The sequence below is a fragment of the Leptomonas pyrrhocoris genome (assembly GCF_001293395.1).
Source record: "Leptomonas pyrrhocoris isolate H10 chromosome Unknown, whole genome shotgun sequence".
Classification (NCBI taxonomy): Eukaryota; Euglenozoa; class Kinetoplastea; order Trypanosomatida; family Trypanosomatidae; genus Leptomonas; species Leptomonas pyrrhocoris.
The window spans coordinates 2,314,778-2,329,440 of record NW_015438357.1 but is presented as its reverse complement, the minus strand read 5'-3'; the positions used below and the strand labels follow the sequence as shown (position 1 = coordinate 2,329,440).

At 53.3% G+C, this 14,663-nt stretch overlaps 8 protein-coding genes across 11 annotated transcripts; all 8 read right to left on the bottom strand.

Annotated features, from left to right (window-relative positions):
- Nucleotides 1-259: 259 nt before the first annotated feature.
- ABB37_00770 (putative mitochondrial hypothetical protein) lies at nucleotides 260-1,027 on the bottom strand (the record flags this gene model as incomplete). The annotated part of the gene is made up of 1 exon (XM_015797102.1): nucleotides 260-1,027. The coding sequence occupies one exon, from the start codon at nucleotides 1,025-1,027 to the stop codon at nucleotides 260-262; it is 768 nt and encodes a 255-aa protein (XP_015665110.1).
- An 820-nt stretch (nucleotides 1,028-1,847) lies between these two features.
- Nucleotides 1,848-3,177, bottom strand: ABB37_00769 (hypothetical protein; the record flags this gene model as incomplete). The annotated part of the gene is made up of 1 exon (XM_015797101.1): nucleotides 1,848-3,177. Exon 1 carries the CDS (start codon nucleotides 2,910-2,912, stop codon nucleotides 1,848-1,850), a length of 1,065 nt encoding a protein of 354 aa, XP_015665109.1. The 5' UTR covers nucleotides 2,913-3,177.
- A 510-nt stretch (nucleotides 3,178-3,687) lies between these two features.
- ABB37_00768 (putative mitochondrial hypothetical protein) lies at nucleotides 3,688-4,060 on the bottom strand (the record flags this gene model as incomplete). 2 transcript variants are annotated; one of them, XM_015797099.1, is made up of 1 exon in its annotated part: nucleotides 3,688-4,060. In XM_015797099.1, the coding sequence occupies exon 1, from the start codon at nucleotides 3,940-3,942 to the stop codon at nucleotides 3,688-3,690; it is 255 nt and encodes an 84-aa protein (XP_015665107.1). In that variant the 5' UTR covers nucleotides 3,943-4,060. The 2 variants fall into 2 exon arrangements, with proteins under 2 accessions (XP_015665107.1, XP_015665108.1); XM_015797100.1 differs by having other exon boundaries at nucleotides 3,688-4,027.
- Nucleotides 4,061-4,371: 311 nt separating this feature from the next.
- Nucleotides 4,372-6,851, bottom strand: ABB37_00767 (putative alpha-12-mannosyltransferase; the record flags this gene model as incomplete). 2 transcript variants are annotated; one of them, XM_015797097.1, is made up of 1 exon in its annotated part: nucleotides 4,372-6,851. In XM_015797097.1, exon 1 carries the CDS (start codon nucleotides 5,770-5,772, stop codon nucleotides 4,372-4,374), a length of 1,401 nt encoding a protein of 466 aa, XP_015665105.1. In that variant the 5' UTR covers nucleotides 5,773-6,851. The 2 variants fall into 2 exon arrangements, with proteins under 2 accessions (XP_015665105.1, XP_015665106.1); XM_015797098.1 differs by having other exon boundaries at nucleotides 4,372-5,822.
- A 654-nt stretch (nucleotides 6,852-7,505) lies between these two features.
- Nucleotides 7,506-8,465, bottom strand: ABB37_00766 (hypothetical protein; the record flags this gene model as incomplete). The annotated part of the gene is made up of 1 exon (XM_015797096.1): nucleotides 7,506-8,465. The coding sequence occupies exon 1, from the start codon at nucleotides 8,310-8,312 to the stop codon at nucleotides 7,506-7,508; it is 807 nt and encodes a 268-aa protein (XP_015665104.1). The 5' UTR covers nucleotides 8,313-8,465.
- A 430-nt stretch (nucleotides 8,466-8,895) lies between these two features.
- ABB37_00765 (putative tRNA (guanine-N(7)-)-methyltransferase putativemethyltransferase) lies at nucleotides 8,896-9,701 on the bottom strand (the record flags this gene model as incomplete). Of its 2 annotated transcripts, none has more annotated exons than XM_015797094.1 (1): nucleotides 8,896-9,701. In XM_015797094.1, the coding sequence occupies exon 1, from the start codon at nucleotides 9,622-9,624 to the stop codon at nucleotides 8,896-8,898; it is 729 nt and encodes a 242-aa protein (XP_015665102.1). In that variant the 5' UTR covers nucleotides 9,625-9,701. The 2 variants fall into 2 exon arrangements, with proteins under 2 accessions (XP_015665102.1, XP_015665103.1); XM_015797095.1 differs by having other exon boundaries at nucleotides 8,896-9,698.
- Nucleotides 9,702-10,098: 397 nt separating this feature from the next.
- Nucleotides 10,099-11,133, bottom strand: ABB37_00764 (hypothetical protein; the record flags this gene model as incomplete). Its single annotated transcript, XM_015797093.1, has 1 exon — nucleotides 10,099-11,133. The coding sequence occupies exon 1, from the start codon at nucleotides 11,080-11,082 to the stop codon at nucleotides 10,099-10,101; it is 984 nt and encodes a 327-aa protein (XP_015665101.1). The 5' UTR covers nucleotides 11,083-11,133.
- Nucleotides 11,134-11,628: 495 nt separating this feature from the next.
- ABB37_00763 (putative mitochondrial GTP-binding protein) lies at nucleotides 11,629-13,186 on the bottom strand (the record flags this gene model as incomplete). The annotated part of the gene is made up of 1 exon (XM_015797092.1): nucleotides 11,629-13,186. Exon 1 carries the CDS (start codon nucleotides 13,024-13,026, stop codon nucleotides 11,629-11,631), a length of 1,398 nt encoding a protein of 465 aa, XP_015665100.1. The 5' UTR covers nucleotides 13,027-13,186.
- Nucleotides 13,187-14,663: the final 1,477 nt, after the last annotated feature.

Genomic DNA, 14,663 nt, shown 5'->3' with positions numbered 1-14,663 from the left:
CCCTTCTCCCCCGACATAAACACATTCATAACAGCGCCATCCCCCACACAGCAGCAGCAACAGCAGCACACAGACTGCATTCTGCCGAGTAGAAACAAAACAAACAAAAGAACGAACTGTGAAGAGTGATCATAAGAAAACAATGCGTTAGACGGAAAAAACAATATTAAAAAAGAGGAGACATAAGCTGTAAGCAGCAACGAAAGCCAACAACACATCCGCTCCTGCTGAGTTCCACCCATCAACACACACATACTCTTTACACGACATACTGATAAACAAGTCCTTTCTTCGCGTACACAAAGATGTTCTTCGACTTTGCGTAGTTCAGTAGCTCGCGCCCTGGCACGGTGTTGGTGCCGAGAAACAAGTGTGTTGGGTTTGCCAGCAGCGCCCTGTAGTTCTCTTTGAGTTGCCGGTGGCGATCTCCATCGTCAGGCAGCTTCATAAAGAAAGAAAGGAATTGGTGGCATCCCATTAAGCTGTTCACATGCCCCGGTGTGAGGGAGTTTTGAAACATCAGCAACGCGGACGCTGCTGGTGATTGCATTAGCCCATCTAAGAAAATCGTTTGTGAGACTTTATCGGCGTTCTTCAAGTTGAACTCGTTGCGAACCTCGTGATCCTGTGCCGCTTTGAAGACGAGCTTGTAGTCCATCGGCTCGAGACAATTCTCCATCGTGAAGGGCGACCCGGCGCTCCAGCAGATGGCCTTCAATACGCCGTAGGCTCCGTTGGAGCGGGCCTTGCGTGGCATCAGTTGATATTGGTTTTCCGGTTTGTGAAGCTGCACCAACTCCGCCCACGAGTCCACCAGCAGCGGCTGCCCAATGGGGTGCAGTTGGGGGATGCGCCCGCCAAACTGCTGCATCACGGCTTGTTGAGCAGGCGTGATCACCTCAAAGGCGAGGGACTTCGCCTCGTACGCGTCAAACACGCGGTTGTGCAGCTTCTGCTGTGTGACGTTGCCGGAGATGTCCCGCAGCCGAACCACCAGCGTCTGCAGCGTGGTGTTCAGCAGCGCCATTCCGTGTTCTCTCTCGTTCTATGGTTTCTGTGTCGTCTGTTGACAATGCGCACCTCCACACGCACACGAATGGAAACGGCGATCGAGAAAGCAAAAGCTGTGCATAAAGAACGTCCTCTTCAGAAGCACGAAAAAAAGTCGCAACCAGGAAGAAAAAAAAAAGAAAAGGCTCTTTCATGACGAGGTGAGCGTAGCAAGTGCCATTTTGGTTAGGCAAAATACAGGAGAGAATGTGCGTTGTAATGCGCGGGTGTGTTGCGAAGCAGGAAAACACGGGAGGTATGAACGCTGTGTATAAGTCGCTGTTAGAGTACATTCATACGTGAGCAGGAAACCTTCAACACATATATACATATATGCATTTTGGGAGAGGAAGAGATGCCATGGCATGCTGCGTCACAATCGAATTTGGTGAAGGAGTACCAGAAGCAAACACTCACTGTGCTTCTTCTTGGTAATAGAACGCATATCAATCTTTTGTTTGTAGAGCAAACCGGCAGAAAGACGCATGACGACGTCAACAACAAAACAAAACAAAACAGAGGCAGCATCGTAAAAAACAATAATAATAATAAACAGCTGCAGGGCACAACGAGTCTGTTGAGAAGCCTGTCCATGAGCACTGAAGCAGCAGCCACTTTTCTTCTTGGTTGTGATCTTCAATGACGTAGCCAACACACCGAAACGCGCCCCGTGCAGCAACACGCAAGAAAGCGACGACGGTCCCCTCCCTCCCTTCGCCATTACGGTAAGATTTACAGCAGCAGTCTTCACTCGAAAAACTTGTTCCCCGCTTCTAGACAACAGCGCTACAGAGGAGCTACAGGCGGAGCAGCTGCGCCCCCTCTGACGTCGTGATGGCCATCCAGTCTTCGTTCTGCGGTCGGCGCCACGCCACATTATTAATCGGGACTTCGCAGTCGCACAGCATGAGGGAGAGTCCCCGCTCTGCACTCGCCTCCCAAATACAAACGAGGCCGTCCTCACCGACGGTGCAGATGTTCTGCGCATTCTGCGGCGACCACGCCATGCTGTTGACCGGCAGCTGGTGGAGCTGCGAGAGCTGCGAGGCGGGGACGGTTGGGTAGCGCATATCGATCACCACCGCTTCCGGGCTGTCGATGCCGAAGGTGGAAATGAAGTACGGGTCGAGCTGGTTCCAGGCTACGCGCAGCAGCGGAGACAGCCCCTGCGTCTCGTACAGAATCGTACAGTGGTCCATGTTGCGCAGGTCGAAGAAGCGGACGGAGCCGTCGGCGCCGCAGCTGGCAAAGGTGTGAGCCGAGGCAAAGGCGATGTCGTAGACGTCTTTGTCGTGGGCCACCAACTTTGTCTTCTGTGCCCCCGTCTCGACGTCCCAGAGCGTCACGGTGGAGTCGATGCTGCAGCACGCGACGGTGTTCGCGTCCTCGTTGTTCCAGTCGCAGGAAGTGACGGGGGAGCAGAAATCGTTGGGCTTCGCGCTGTCAAACACCCGTTTCATTGCGACTTTGGAATCCACCGTTTCCATCTTGGCGGCCTGGCGCGCGTCGCCGCGGGCAGCGGTGTTCTTCTCTGCCTTCGGCGGCCCTTCCGTGATCTCCCACAGGCGCAGGTAGTCTGCCGTGGTGATGACAACGTCCGACTGCAGGGGGCGTGGAGGGAACATGACTTTTGTTGGGGGGTAGCAGTGCTCCCAGGTGGCGCGGCACACAAGAACGTTGTCGTCGTTCTTCTCCACTATGTCGACGTAGTTGCGGTAGTCTTTGATGTACGAGGAGATGGCGAAGCGGAAGGGCTTATCGGGCTGGTTGGCCCAGGAAAGTCCGTTGGCGACCCACGACGTTGCGTAGGACGCGTTGCTGTGCTGCTTGCCGCCGTCTTCGGCGCCGTCGATCGCCTCCATTGTGGCTCCGAGATGACAATGTCGAGAAGTAAAAAATGAGAGAGTAAATCTATTGTATAAGCGAGAAGAAGAAGAACAGCGAGGACGCAAAACTGCAGCGTGTACGAGCAGGCGGGAAGGGAACACGCAAAGCGGAAAAAAAAAACGTCCAGCAGTCGAATGAAAACCTCAAAAATAAGTACTGCAACCAAATGCGGTGCCAGCGCGACACTCTCGAGCTGATTTCTTCGCGATTCGAAGTACACAGAAATCGATATATGGTGCTGATAACAACAAACGTGGGGGAGGAAGAAGAAGAAAAAAAGAAACAGAGAGAAGAAGCGTAGCAGTTGGAACGGGTGACGGCCAGGAGAGAGTGGAAAGCACGCCGCTCGGCGTATAAACTTATCGATTGTTGAACACGTAAAACAACGATTTGCAACACAAGCCTGCAAAGCCCGTTTGCGGTGAGTGAATAAGAACTCCCAGAGTTACTGCCCATTGGAAAATGTGCAGCTGGCCTTTCCATGCTCCTGTTCTTGACAGGATTGCCGATATTCGTTCGCTGTGTACCTCTCTCAGCACCACACGTGAACGTGTCTTTCGTTTTTTCTCTTCTTTCTATTTTCGTTATGTACATCCTGAAACAAATCGAGGCAACAACGCACGTACACGGACGCGGCTGCATCAACGGTTCTTGCTTTCTTGTTTATCTTCGAGGCACGACTTATATTGCTGCACGTAGTTCAAAGCAACAACTCTCGCAGCACAAACAAAGACACCCACAAGTTTCAGTTTAACGCTGTTCGTTGAGCTGCTTCTTGAGGGACTCCACCTCTGCGCGCAGGCGAGCATTTTCTTGCTGCAACGCTTCGTAGTCCGCCGAGGACGCGCCGCCCAGCACGCGCTTGATGTAGTCGACCGGGTCCTCCGGCTTCTCCTCCTCCTCGTAGAGATTCACGAGGACGCGGGTGAGGGCGTCAACTACCTGAGTGGACTCCAAATACTTGCGGAACTCCTCCTTCTTGGCCTCGCTGGAACGGTAAGACATGATGTTGACAGGAGGTGGGAATAAAAAGAGGGGTGCGTAAAACGCTGGGGCTGGCTGTGAGAACGGAGGAGATGAGGAGTTGGCTGCCGGTGTAAGAGCGGTCGACAAAGGACAATCTCGCGTAGTGTAATGTGGAAGAGAAAACAAAAAAAAAAACGACGAGGCGGTTACGTTAAATAAGGGAAAGGAAGTGGATGAGCCGCAATTAGTCAGAGCGTCTTTTCTGAGAGCTTTCGCTGTTGTTTCTTTTGACGTTTACCAAGATGTGTCACGGTTCTGCTCTTCAACACATGTGACATCCGTTTACGCTGATGGAGGCAGTTTTTTTTTTTTTGATCGGAGTCCACTGGATGGGGAAACAGAGAGAGAGAGAAGGCAAGCAGCGCGCACGCGTACACAAGATGGAAACTTGACGTCTCACCGCGGTGATCACGCAGCGTAGAAGTAGGTGTTTAGCAACGCCACAAAACGCTCACGGAACGTGGCGTCGTCGAAGGAGCTGACGTGCTCGCGGCAGCGCTGCTGAAACCGCTCGAACTCGTCGGGGTGGTGCTGATGCATGTCGAAGATCTTTGCCATCGCCTCTGCGTACTCGTCTTGCGTGCAGGCTAAAAACCCCAAATCAGCAGAGTTGACGATGTCCAGCTGCACCCCTCCGCTGCGGTGTCCCAGTGGAATGCACCCAGCCGCCATGTACTCCAGCAGCACAATCCCAAAGTGCTCATCCACCATCGTGTGGAGGCCAATGACGCAGCTCCCCAGCGCCTCTCGCACCTCGTTCACCGCGGCATTCACGCGCAGTTCCACTCGACCCTCGATCCCCAGCTTCTTCGCGTGAGTCCGCAGCGCCGCCACACGTTCCTCGTCGGCTACGTTACGGGCACCGCCAATCACGACAAGACGTGCGTCCGCCGGCAGGTGCGGCAGCGCCTGATGAAAGGCACCCAGCTGGAGGCAGTGGTTCTTCTCCGGTCGGAACTGGCCTACGCTGACGATGCTGGGACGCCGCTCCACAGCAGGCTTGCTGGCCGCCGCAAAGCCCGCCGTGTCGCATGGTGGAAAGAGCCGAATGCAGGTGCGGGGCCAGAACGCCGCCTGCACGTGGTTCTGCGTCCACGACGAGTTGGTAAAGACGACGTGCGGGAACCAGCCCATGCAGCGATACAAAAGATACACAACTTTGTAGTAGGCGAGCTTGCCCCAACGCAGAGCCGGGTTGTGTGCGATGAAGCCGGCGTTGTTGTGTCCCGCCTCCCCGTTCCGCACCCGCTGCGTCATGGCACTGGAGATGATCGGGTAGTGAGTGTAGGAAATCACTGTGCAGCCCGCCAGCAGCCGCAGCAGCGGGTACACAAAAGGTACTCCGACCGTCTCCACCACCGTTGGCGTCATGGAGTTCATCACGGCCGACTCAAAAAACAACGCGGCACCGCCGTAGAGGGTCTGTAGAAGCAGCGTAAAGTGCGGGTAGACGTCGCCGCTCAGCCACTTGGTAAAGCCCTTCCGCAAGTACACAAACGTCACGGGACGCGCCAAGCGCACGTTGAACTGCGTCTCCACCAGACTGAGGAGGTATTCGTCCGACGACTCGGTCGGCGTGGGATCATTTGGCGTGTACTCCTGCGTGAAGACAACGTATTGACGCTCCACCTTCTTTGCCATGTCAGACCTCTGCAATCCATCAAGGGCGACCCACAGCACCCGCTCCCCTCCACCGCCAGCGCCGGCGGAGGCGTGCAGAAAGCCAACAGTGTTCTGCGCGTAGCCGCGCGTGCAGGCACGGCAAAAGACGCACAATGCGCTAACGATAAACAGGAACAAGGTAAGCATCCCTGCAATACATATATTTTCCCTAACGATAAAACCAAGGCCACTGAGCTGCCGTTCTCTCTAAAAAAAAAGGGGAGGAAAGGAAGAGGAGAAGGTAAGGTGTCCATTACAGAGGAGCAAAGCTGCGTTGGTCACGTATTTTAAAAATGGCTGTTTGACGCGCCTTCGAAGGTGGGGGCAGAAGGCGTCGCCATTCCGGCCAAGGAAAGAAGAACCGTTCCAGCGCCGAGGACGATGAGGAGAGGAGAGCCAAAACAAATGCGGCACACGTGGTAAACGGGGGAGAGCCCAGCGACGTCTTTTGCTATTCATTGACATCGTTGTTTTCGTCTTTGCCAAGAGCGTACCGTTACGTCAAAGCAGCACCGCGCACGTGAGAGAGTAACGAACACTGAAGACCGCCGCAGCGATCGTTGGTACAATGTGTGACGCTTCACCACGGCGCCTTACAATTTGGACGGCAACCGCAAAAAATCACTTCTTCGTCGAGGTGCTAGGCAAGGCAGGGGGCTGCTCTTCATTGGCAAATCCTCGCAGCAGCCCTCTCGGTGCGGCACGGTTCACGGAGCGGCCTTTACCCATCACGTGAGTGTCAACGCCCTGGTCGTAGGCGCTTCCGCTGCCGCGTGCGCTGATGCGGCCCCACTTGATGGTTTTGTCTAGGTCAGCAGCCCCGCGCTTCGAGGTGGGCAACGTCCACTTGTGCAAGAGGGTGCACCGCGAACGTCCACTGAACATGACCAGTGGAGCAAAAAAAAAAACTAAGCGCGGATCGTTTCTGTGACGTTGACAATAAGGCGGCTGCCCAAGTCAATCGGCCTTGCGCATCTGATGACGGATGGCGGCCCTCTCTTCGAGCGACACGGCTGACGTCACACGTGTCTTGGGTGCTTGCGACCACAGGTAGACAAAGAGTCCGCCTACGAGTAAGACGTGAACCACGACCAGCACAACGGCAAACAACGTGGCGGTCGAATCAATCGACAGCTGCATGGCCACTTGGAGGTGCTCAATTTGTGTCTCTTGCCGTAATGTGACTCTAAGAAGACCACTGTGATGAATTTTTAAAAATTAAACCTGTCGGAATCGTGCAGAATGAAAAGAGAGAAAAACTTGGAGAAAGTGCGAGGAGATCCAGCGTACACTTTTCCTATGGTTGCCTCGTGGGTTGGGGCCGACAGGCCCCTTTTCAGCATGCCTGCATCACCGCTCACAAGTTGAACTTTCTTCCATGTTGAAAACAGAGTAAGCGCAAAAAAAAAACCCAACATCAAGTCCAGAAAATTTCATCGTTAAAGCGCGAAGACTTAAAAATATGTATGTGGTTCTCTTTTACGTATGTTCTTTTCCTTTTACGATGGGTTGCTTTTAAAGGCAACCGAACCACGAAACAGAAAGAGAAAAATACAAACACGTGAGCACAGCCAAGGAGAGAATTGTATAAAAGCTCTGCAGCATCGACCGCACGGAGGTGAGTGGCAACACGTGCGAAGAAAAGCGCTGGGTAGCTTCACGTGTCAATGCAGAGTCCGATGCGAATGTGGGGACCAGTTAGAACAAAAAAAGAAAAATAATCTACACGGCCTGCGCGCACCCTAATTGTGCTTACAGGAGGAGGCCAATACATTCCATTAGCCGAAGTTGCTGAGTTCCAGAAAAAGCAGTGTTCCATCGCTGTTGTGGGAGCCGCCTTATTTCCGATTGTACAGAGAAGAAAACGCTTTCCAGTGCCCTCACAGAAGACCCACCACAAGCAGCACTAGACAAGCAAACCAAACAGCCCCCTGCCTCACGACACCCACGGCTTCGTTTCGCCCGAAGCACGGCGTCTTGTTGTAGTCGTACTTCGGATCGCTGTCGTTCACCACCACAAACTGAAAGTCCGGCATGCTCTGCGTGATGACTGAGAGCATCGTCACCGCGGGGTCGGACGCACCGGCGAACGCGACCGAGGGAATTACCAGTTCGTTTACCGGCGTGCACGTCGAGCTGGGTTTTTCAAAGGTGGCGGTGGTGATGTTAAACACCGGGGTGGCCATGCACGAGCTCACGAACACACCACACTGCGCGTACCGCGATCCGCGATCCCCCCAGAGACCTTCGTTGGTGCTGACTGCTCCGTACAGAAACGAGCGGCAGATGCGCCAGGTCTGCTCCCCTGCCACGGAGCCGGCAGACGGCGGGACGACTCCGCCGTCGACGATGTCGCCCTTCACGCTCTCAAAGCGGTAGGACGGCTCACTCGGGTCGCAGGGCAGACAGAGGTACTGCCGCAGCGCGTAGAGGGACGCGTAGATGCGCTGCCCGCCCGGCCCGCAGCCCTGCCCGTTAGGCACCAAGCTGGAGTACGCGGTTTGGATTTCTTGATCAAACCCCGGCAGACAACACGCCTTGTGCGAATGCATGTAGCACAGCTCTAAACCGTAAGGAACGAAGGGCGTTTTGTCGGTTACAAGGCACTTTTTGGACGCTGCCCGTGCCTGCGCGAACAACAGCGCGAGAACGCACAACACCACCCAGCTGCGAGCCCGCGGCTTCATTTCTCCAAAAAGAATTATATATATATTTAGAAGAAAGAGCAGTGTGCTTTGCGGGAAAGTGGAGTACAAAAATAGGCTTTGCCACCGTTGTCCCCCGTTTCTGTTTGCCGTCTCTTCCAGCAAAGCGGGCTGCTGAAACGGTCGTGGGTTGCTGTTGACGTCGAAAGAAAAAAAAAGAATGATTGCAAAACAAGCACAGGAAGAGGCGGATCCGTTCGGGCGTGAAACGAAGAGCGGAAATTGAGTACTGAGAAAAGAGACATTGCAATGCACACACACAACTCTTCTAGAAGTGTTGAAGTGAAGAATCGTGTCGGCACACACACATACACACAAAGCAAAACATGTACTTCGATGCACGACAGACGGATACTTTGCAGGCTTCTCCCAGAGCAATCCAACAAACACAGCTACCGGGACTGTCTCGTTCAGGTTATACAAGACTGCATTGAACGAACAGCTTGCAAACATGTAGCTGGTACGCGTGCGACGCGAACGGTTTATACACCTAAAAAAAGTGTTACTCGTTACGAAAACATCCACCACCAACCACGTAAGGACGCATACGCATGTGCACAGCCCTTTAGAGACGCACGTGCACGGCGAAGTTCTTCTTCAGTCCTTTGCGGACCGTGCGCTGCGCATCCTCGCTGGAGTCCGTCACCACATCCAGCACCGTTTTCTGCTCCGGGCTGCTCAGCTCCGCCTCCGTCAGGCGGCGAAACAGGGGAGACTCGTCGAGACACTGCACCATCCACTCCTCCACCTCCTCAACGTCGGAGACGGTGTAGAGGAGGCCGCCGCGGCGCAGCCAATACGCGTACTCCTGCACCAGTCCAGGTGAAATAATGCGACGTCGAATGTTCTTGCGCTTCCAGTGCGGATCCGGGTAGCAGAAGAAGAGCCGCGACAGCTGCCCCTTCACAAAGCAGTTGGAGCCGAACTTCATGACGTTCATCTGCTCAAACCAAATGTTGCGGTAGTGCTGTGTCGACGACGCCGCGTTCTCCTGCCGCAGGGCGAGCGTCTTCTCTCGTGCAAAGCGCACCACCTTGGGTCGAATCTCGAGGCCCAGCATGCACGTCTGCGGGAAGAGTTCGCCGAGAGCAAACAGCATCCCACCAAAGGCGCAGCCCACATCAACAAACTCGACAACAGGGTTGGGCATGTTCGGGTAAAACTCGGAGTAGCGCTCCGCAAACTGCGCAGGACTCTCGGGGCGCTCGTCATCGTTTTCGGCGAGTGGGTTGCGATGGGGCCGCGTGCGGATAGGCAGCCGCGTCCACTTGGGCTGCTGCTCCTGGGTGGCCATTTTAGCGTTGTCGTTGTCTAGAATGAACTGCGGCTGAGGAAGGATAGCGCAGGACTCACTCCTTTAATATGACTTCTCGGGTAGAATGGGGATGAGGGAGGAATGATTTTTTCGTTTTGGGAGAGATGCATCCCAGTAAGCGCTCAAACGCCAAAGGGAAGGAGAGAGAAGAAAAGAGAATAGTTATGCGTGTTGTAGTTCCGTTCTGTTTACCCCTCAAAAAAGTTTCGGTGCTGCCCTTCTGAGAACTACAGCGGGGAGCAGCCGTCATCCACTCCGTTATGCGCCCGTCTTACAAGTCGAGGCGAGTAGAGATACACGGATTGGCAGCTGTATAGGAAAAACAAGCTCTTCACACTTTATCGTGTTTGTATCCTTCGCTTTCTTTGATACTCGAAGGTGTGTTGGTGAAAGCAATGGAGGCACAATGATGAAAACCAGAATGATACTCGGTATAACGTACACAAGGTGGACTCAGCTTCCTATATGCACAACGGTGCGCAGCTTTTGCTTCAGTTGCGCGTTTTCATGGATCAGCTGCTCCAGTTCCAGAGACAGGCGGCCCAACACGGCGTCGCACTCGGCCACCTGATCGTCATGTCTGCGCTGCGCCTCACAATTATGCTGTTTCAGCCGGTTCATCTCCGTCGCACTCGCGCGCGATAGGGCCGCATAGTTTTCGTGCAGCAGCGCCAATTCGTTGTTGAGGGTCTGCACCGTCTTCTCGTAGGCGATTACTCGTGCCTGTGCGAAGCGAACGGCGGATGGCTTCGTTTCTTCACCTTTGCTAGAGTCGTGCGAGACAGCAAGGGCGACGGCAGGAGGGCCGAGTGCTGACGTGGTAGCACCGACCGCTACGAGACGAGTCAGTTCATCCATGCGTGCACGAAGACCCTGCAGTTCGGCATTTTCGGAGGAGGCGTTGAGTTGCATGCTGTCTAGTTTTGAGGCAGCCTTCGTGAGCGCGTCGAAGAGTACCACCTTGTGCTGGAGAAGACGGTGCATAACTTCTGCGCTCGCAGTTGGCAAGAGAGGTGACGGCGGCGGCGGTGGTGGTGCCACATCTTCTGTCGATACTCCTTTTTCTAAAGAGTCCGCCAGTGGGGGTAGAAGAAGTGAGTTGCCGTCCGCACGCCGCTCCGAATTCTTTGCCGTGAGCTGCTCCAGTCGAGCCTCCACGTCCGTGCGTGCGTGAAGAAGATCCTGCCGACTTGAAGACGTTGTCGGCAACCACGCAAGAAGACTTGGCAGCACCACACATTCTATTTGGCAGGTGTAGCGGCACAAGTACTCTAGAGCAGTAAAGGTGTCATTCAGCGCGTTTTTTTGGTTGCTAATTTGAGAAGCAAGGCGGCGTTCCATCAACTCTCGCTGTCGCTCCACAAACACACACTCGTCGATGACCTCCACCAGGTACTGCTGGGTGCGACGCAGCTCATCCTGTGTGGAGGAGCTCATTTCATAGAGAAAGCGATTTATTTGTGTGTCCTTCGAGGTACACGTTCAGCTGCCAGCGCGTCAGCAACGCCAACAACAACCAAACGCACCGAATCCAACGAGAAAAGAAAAGGAGAGACGAGAGAATGGGCAGCACTGTGCAACAAAACAAAACAAAAAGATGTCCCTACAGAACCACTGGAAACGTTGTAGCGGAAAAGAAGGGGAAGAGCGTTCTTTACAAACAACCGCAAGAAGGATACAAGGCAAGTCCACCGTTATCCACGTCACCGTTTCAAAAAATGTATATACTTAAATGCTCTTTCATCATTTCTGTAGTCAGCTGGAAAGCTGCACGCCATAAAACAGACAGAGGAAGTATTAATAATAATAAAAACCAATTCTGCTATGACTCTGTGATGATGTACGTAAGCTTGGAGGTGTGGCTGCTTGCGCACCATGACGACCTCTTCCTCGATTCAACATTCGATGATTAATCTTGACTCAGGTACACGCGTGTTCGAAGTCGTGCGTAGCATCATTTTCGCTTTCTTTGCTTAGCTGACTCTAGCGACCAGGTGCCAATCGCGTGTGCCCCTTCCGCTCTGCATCAAAAGCAGTTGCACGACTAATCGGTCCCTTCTTCCGACTAATTACAGTGGAGGCAGTGTCTTGAGAATTACCAGCAAACGAGGAGACGTGTCGGGTTGCACCGCTGTTGTGCAGCGGACCTTTCAGTGACTCCAGTACGTCACGCATGTGATCTGGGTAACGGTCCACCACGTCCGTTGTTTCGACGTGATGCGTCCACACGTAGTCATCGCTGATGTCGTCACCGGAGCCTGTGGTGGCGCCGCTGTCAGGCCGATTGTCGCCGCTCTCCAGCTGCGGCGCAGAGCACGGCGGCTGCGAGCTGCGCAACACGCGCCGAGGAAGTGCGTCCAACGTGATCTTGCCCATACTGCCCAGCATAAAGTCGTGCGCGAAGAAGCGCTGCGCTCGCACAGGGTCGAGGTTGCCCATTTCAGTTTGTCCGCTGGAGCCGCTGCGTTCGCATATCATGGCCACACAGTCGTCGAAGCTGATGGGCACGCGTGGCAGGTGCAGGCACTCGGCCATGTGCTCCGACGAGCCGGAGGCGGCTAAGATGTCGTAGATGTACCGCGCCACCATGCCCGGCGGCAGCGAGACGTCGTTGGTAGGGATAATGCCACAGGCGGCCAGCTTGAGGCCGGACTCCTTCGTAAAGCACCCCGGGAGGGTCAGACCGGGTGTGTCGTAGAGCACCACCGGCGGGTCTTTCGAGAGCGGCACGAGCTTCATGCCACGCGTCGTGCCGGGCGTGATGGAGACCGTCTCCGGTGCGCGGGAACGGCGGAAATCTTCGCGATGAAATTGGTACTCGTGCGCCAGCCGCAGCGAGTTGATGAGGGTTGATTTCCCCACGTTCGGCATGCCCACCACGAGGCCGACGTGGGCGACCGTTTTGTACTGCTGCGGGGGTAAGACGTGTGTCGTGAAGCGCTGCACCGACTCCACCACGTCCCGCCAGCACCGCTGCGCACTTGTGAAGAGGGCAAAGGTGCCGTTGTTCTCGTAGTACTCCTGAATCGCGCGGTTGCAGTCCTCGTTGGACAGCTCCGCCTTGTTGAAGATGATGAGGCGCGGTTTGCCGGCGGTGAGTCGACGAATGTTTGGGTTTTCCGTCGTGAAGGGCAACCGAGCGTCGCGGATCTCTAGAATAAAATCGGCGTCCTTCACCTTGTCGGCGAGCAGCGTGGTGGCGGACTGCATATGACCCAAATACCAGGCAGCGCCCTTCTCGTCGATGTCCACAAAAGCCTCCCGTGACATGGGCTTCTTGGCGGAGCCTTCCATGGACCCTTTGTAGGCGCTTATGGTGCGCTTCACCTTGCGCATGAACGCAGGGTCGAAGACGTTCCATCGTCTCGGAGTGACGCGCATGGACAACACCAAATTTGACGATTCAACCAGGCAATGACGGTGACTCACAACTTCGACAACAACAAACGGAAAAGCGGGGAATGCCCAACAGTTTGTTTGGTTTCAGAGGAGTAACGTGCCGAGAACACACGTAAATAAGAGCTGAAATGTGCCGAGCACTTCTCACCAGATATTCGATTGGATAAGAAGAGAAAAAAAGAAGAAGATGTGGAGTCAACGTGAGACACACATCGTGTTATTTTTGAAAGAGACATGAAGAAAAGAATCAGAAGAAAGGAAGAGTAGAAGGAAGTCGCTGTGAAGTACATCAGTGCTGCACAGAGAATCGAATGGGTAGACTTGGATGGACGAACCACAATGAGGTGGAGAAACACAAAAAACCCGTTTCACAGATTCGCGCACAATAAATTTCGTCCTGATCCGTCGCGTTTGAGCCGCGAGTCCTCCCTCCACAGAAGCGACAGAAGAGGCTTTCGGCACCGACTTCAAAGTTCATTTTTGGGGGCCTTTGTACTCGTAGCGACACATCCATTTTTTGTCGAGGCAGTAACGCTTCCATAACAGGAAAAGAAGAAAGGGGAAAAAAATTGCAGGTGCAAAGGCTTTTCTGTTTTAGAATTTTTCTGTCTTTGCGTGTGTGTGTGAACCGTGTACCTAGACAACATCTATATAGTTAATCAAGTTGCGTCTTTCAGTGCGTCAAACGAGAACAAAAAAAAAAGCCGTGGCGGCTTAAACGTTTTTCATGCAAAAGAAATCAGCGATGTCGTTTACCATTTTCTTTTTAAATAGATTTCACAAGTAAGGAACAGTGAGAAGTCGACCAACACGAAAAGGAACAAAAAACAAAGAAAAACAGAATCGAGGAGTATCGTTAGAAAAACGCTGAGGAGAGGAAGCGATGGCCCCATAAATTATTGAAGGCGGCACTAAAATTGAGAAGAAGTGAGACGAATGCAGTTTTGCGAACAAGCGGCAGAACAAACAAAAAGAGAGAAAAACAAACAAAAAAGGAGCCAGGGGAGCAAAGAAGGAAGGAAAGGAATTCCCCTGCATTCGCGTGGAGAGTAGTCAGAAAAAAAAAAAGAAAAAAACACACAAGGCGAAGGGAGACAAGAGAAAAAAAAAGAGACCTCTATTTTCTTGTCATTCAGAAGTGGAGCTTACGTTAATGGCGGATACAAAATCAAAAAAGAAGAAGAGCGAGGAACAGAAAAAAGCGATACAACACATTAGAAAGATAAAGCAAAAGATGAGTGGAAGAGCCGATCACGTTGTAACCCCCAAAAAAGGGGAAACACATGAAGGTGAAATAATAACAATAAATAATAGTAACACACGGTGGTTTAACAGCGCACCACAAAAAGAGAATCCGCTTACGTTTACTTGGTGAATCGTTGTTACGGTGTTCGTGTAGGAGCGAGAGCGAAACAAACAAACAAAAAAGGACCCCTAACACGCGTAGTCGATCGATGGACAACAACAGAAAGGGGCGTCTAATAAGGGGGAAAAAGACTCATTTGAAGCCATAATAATTCACTGAAAAAATGCGGGAAGACGTACGACGTTGGGGCCGTTGATGCCGAAGAGTCGTGCGGGCTTCACGGAAAGAAGAGAAAGACAAGTCTCCCGTCGTG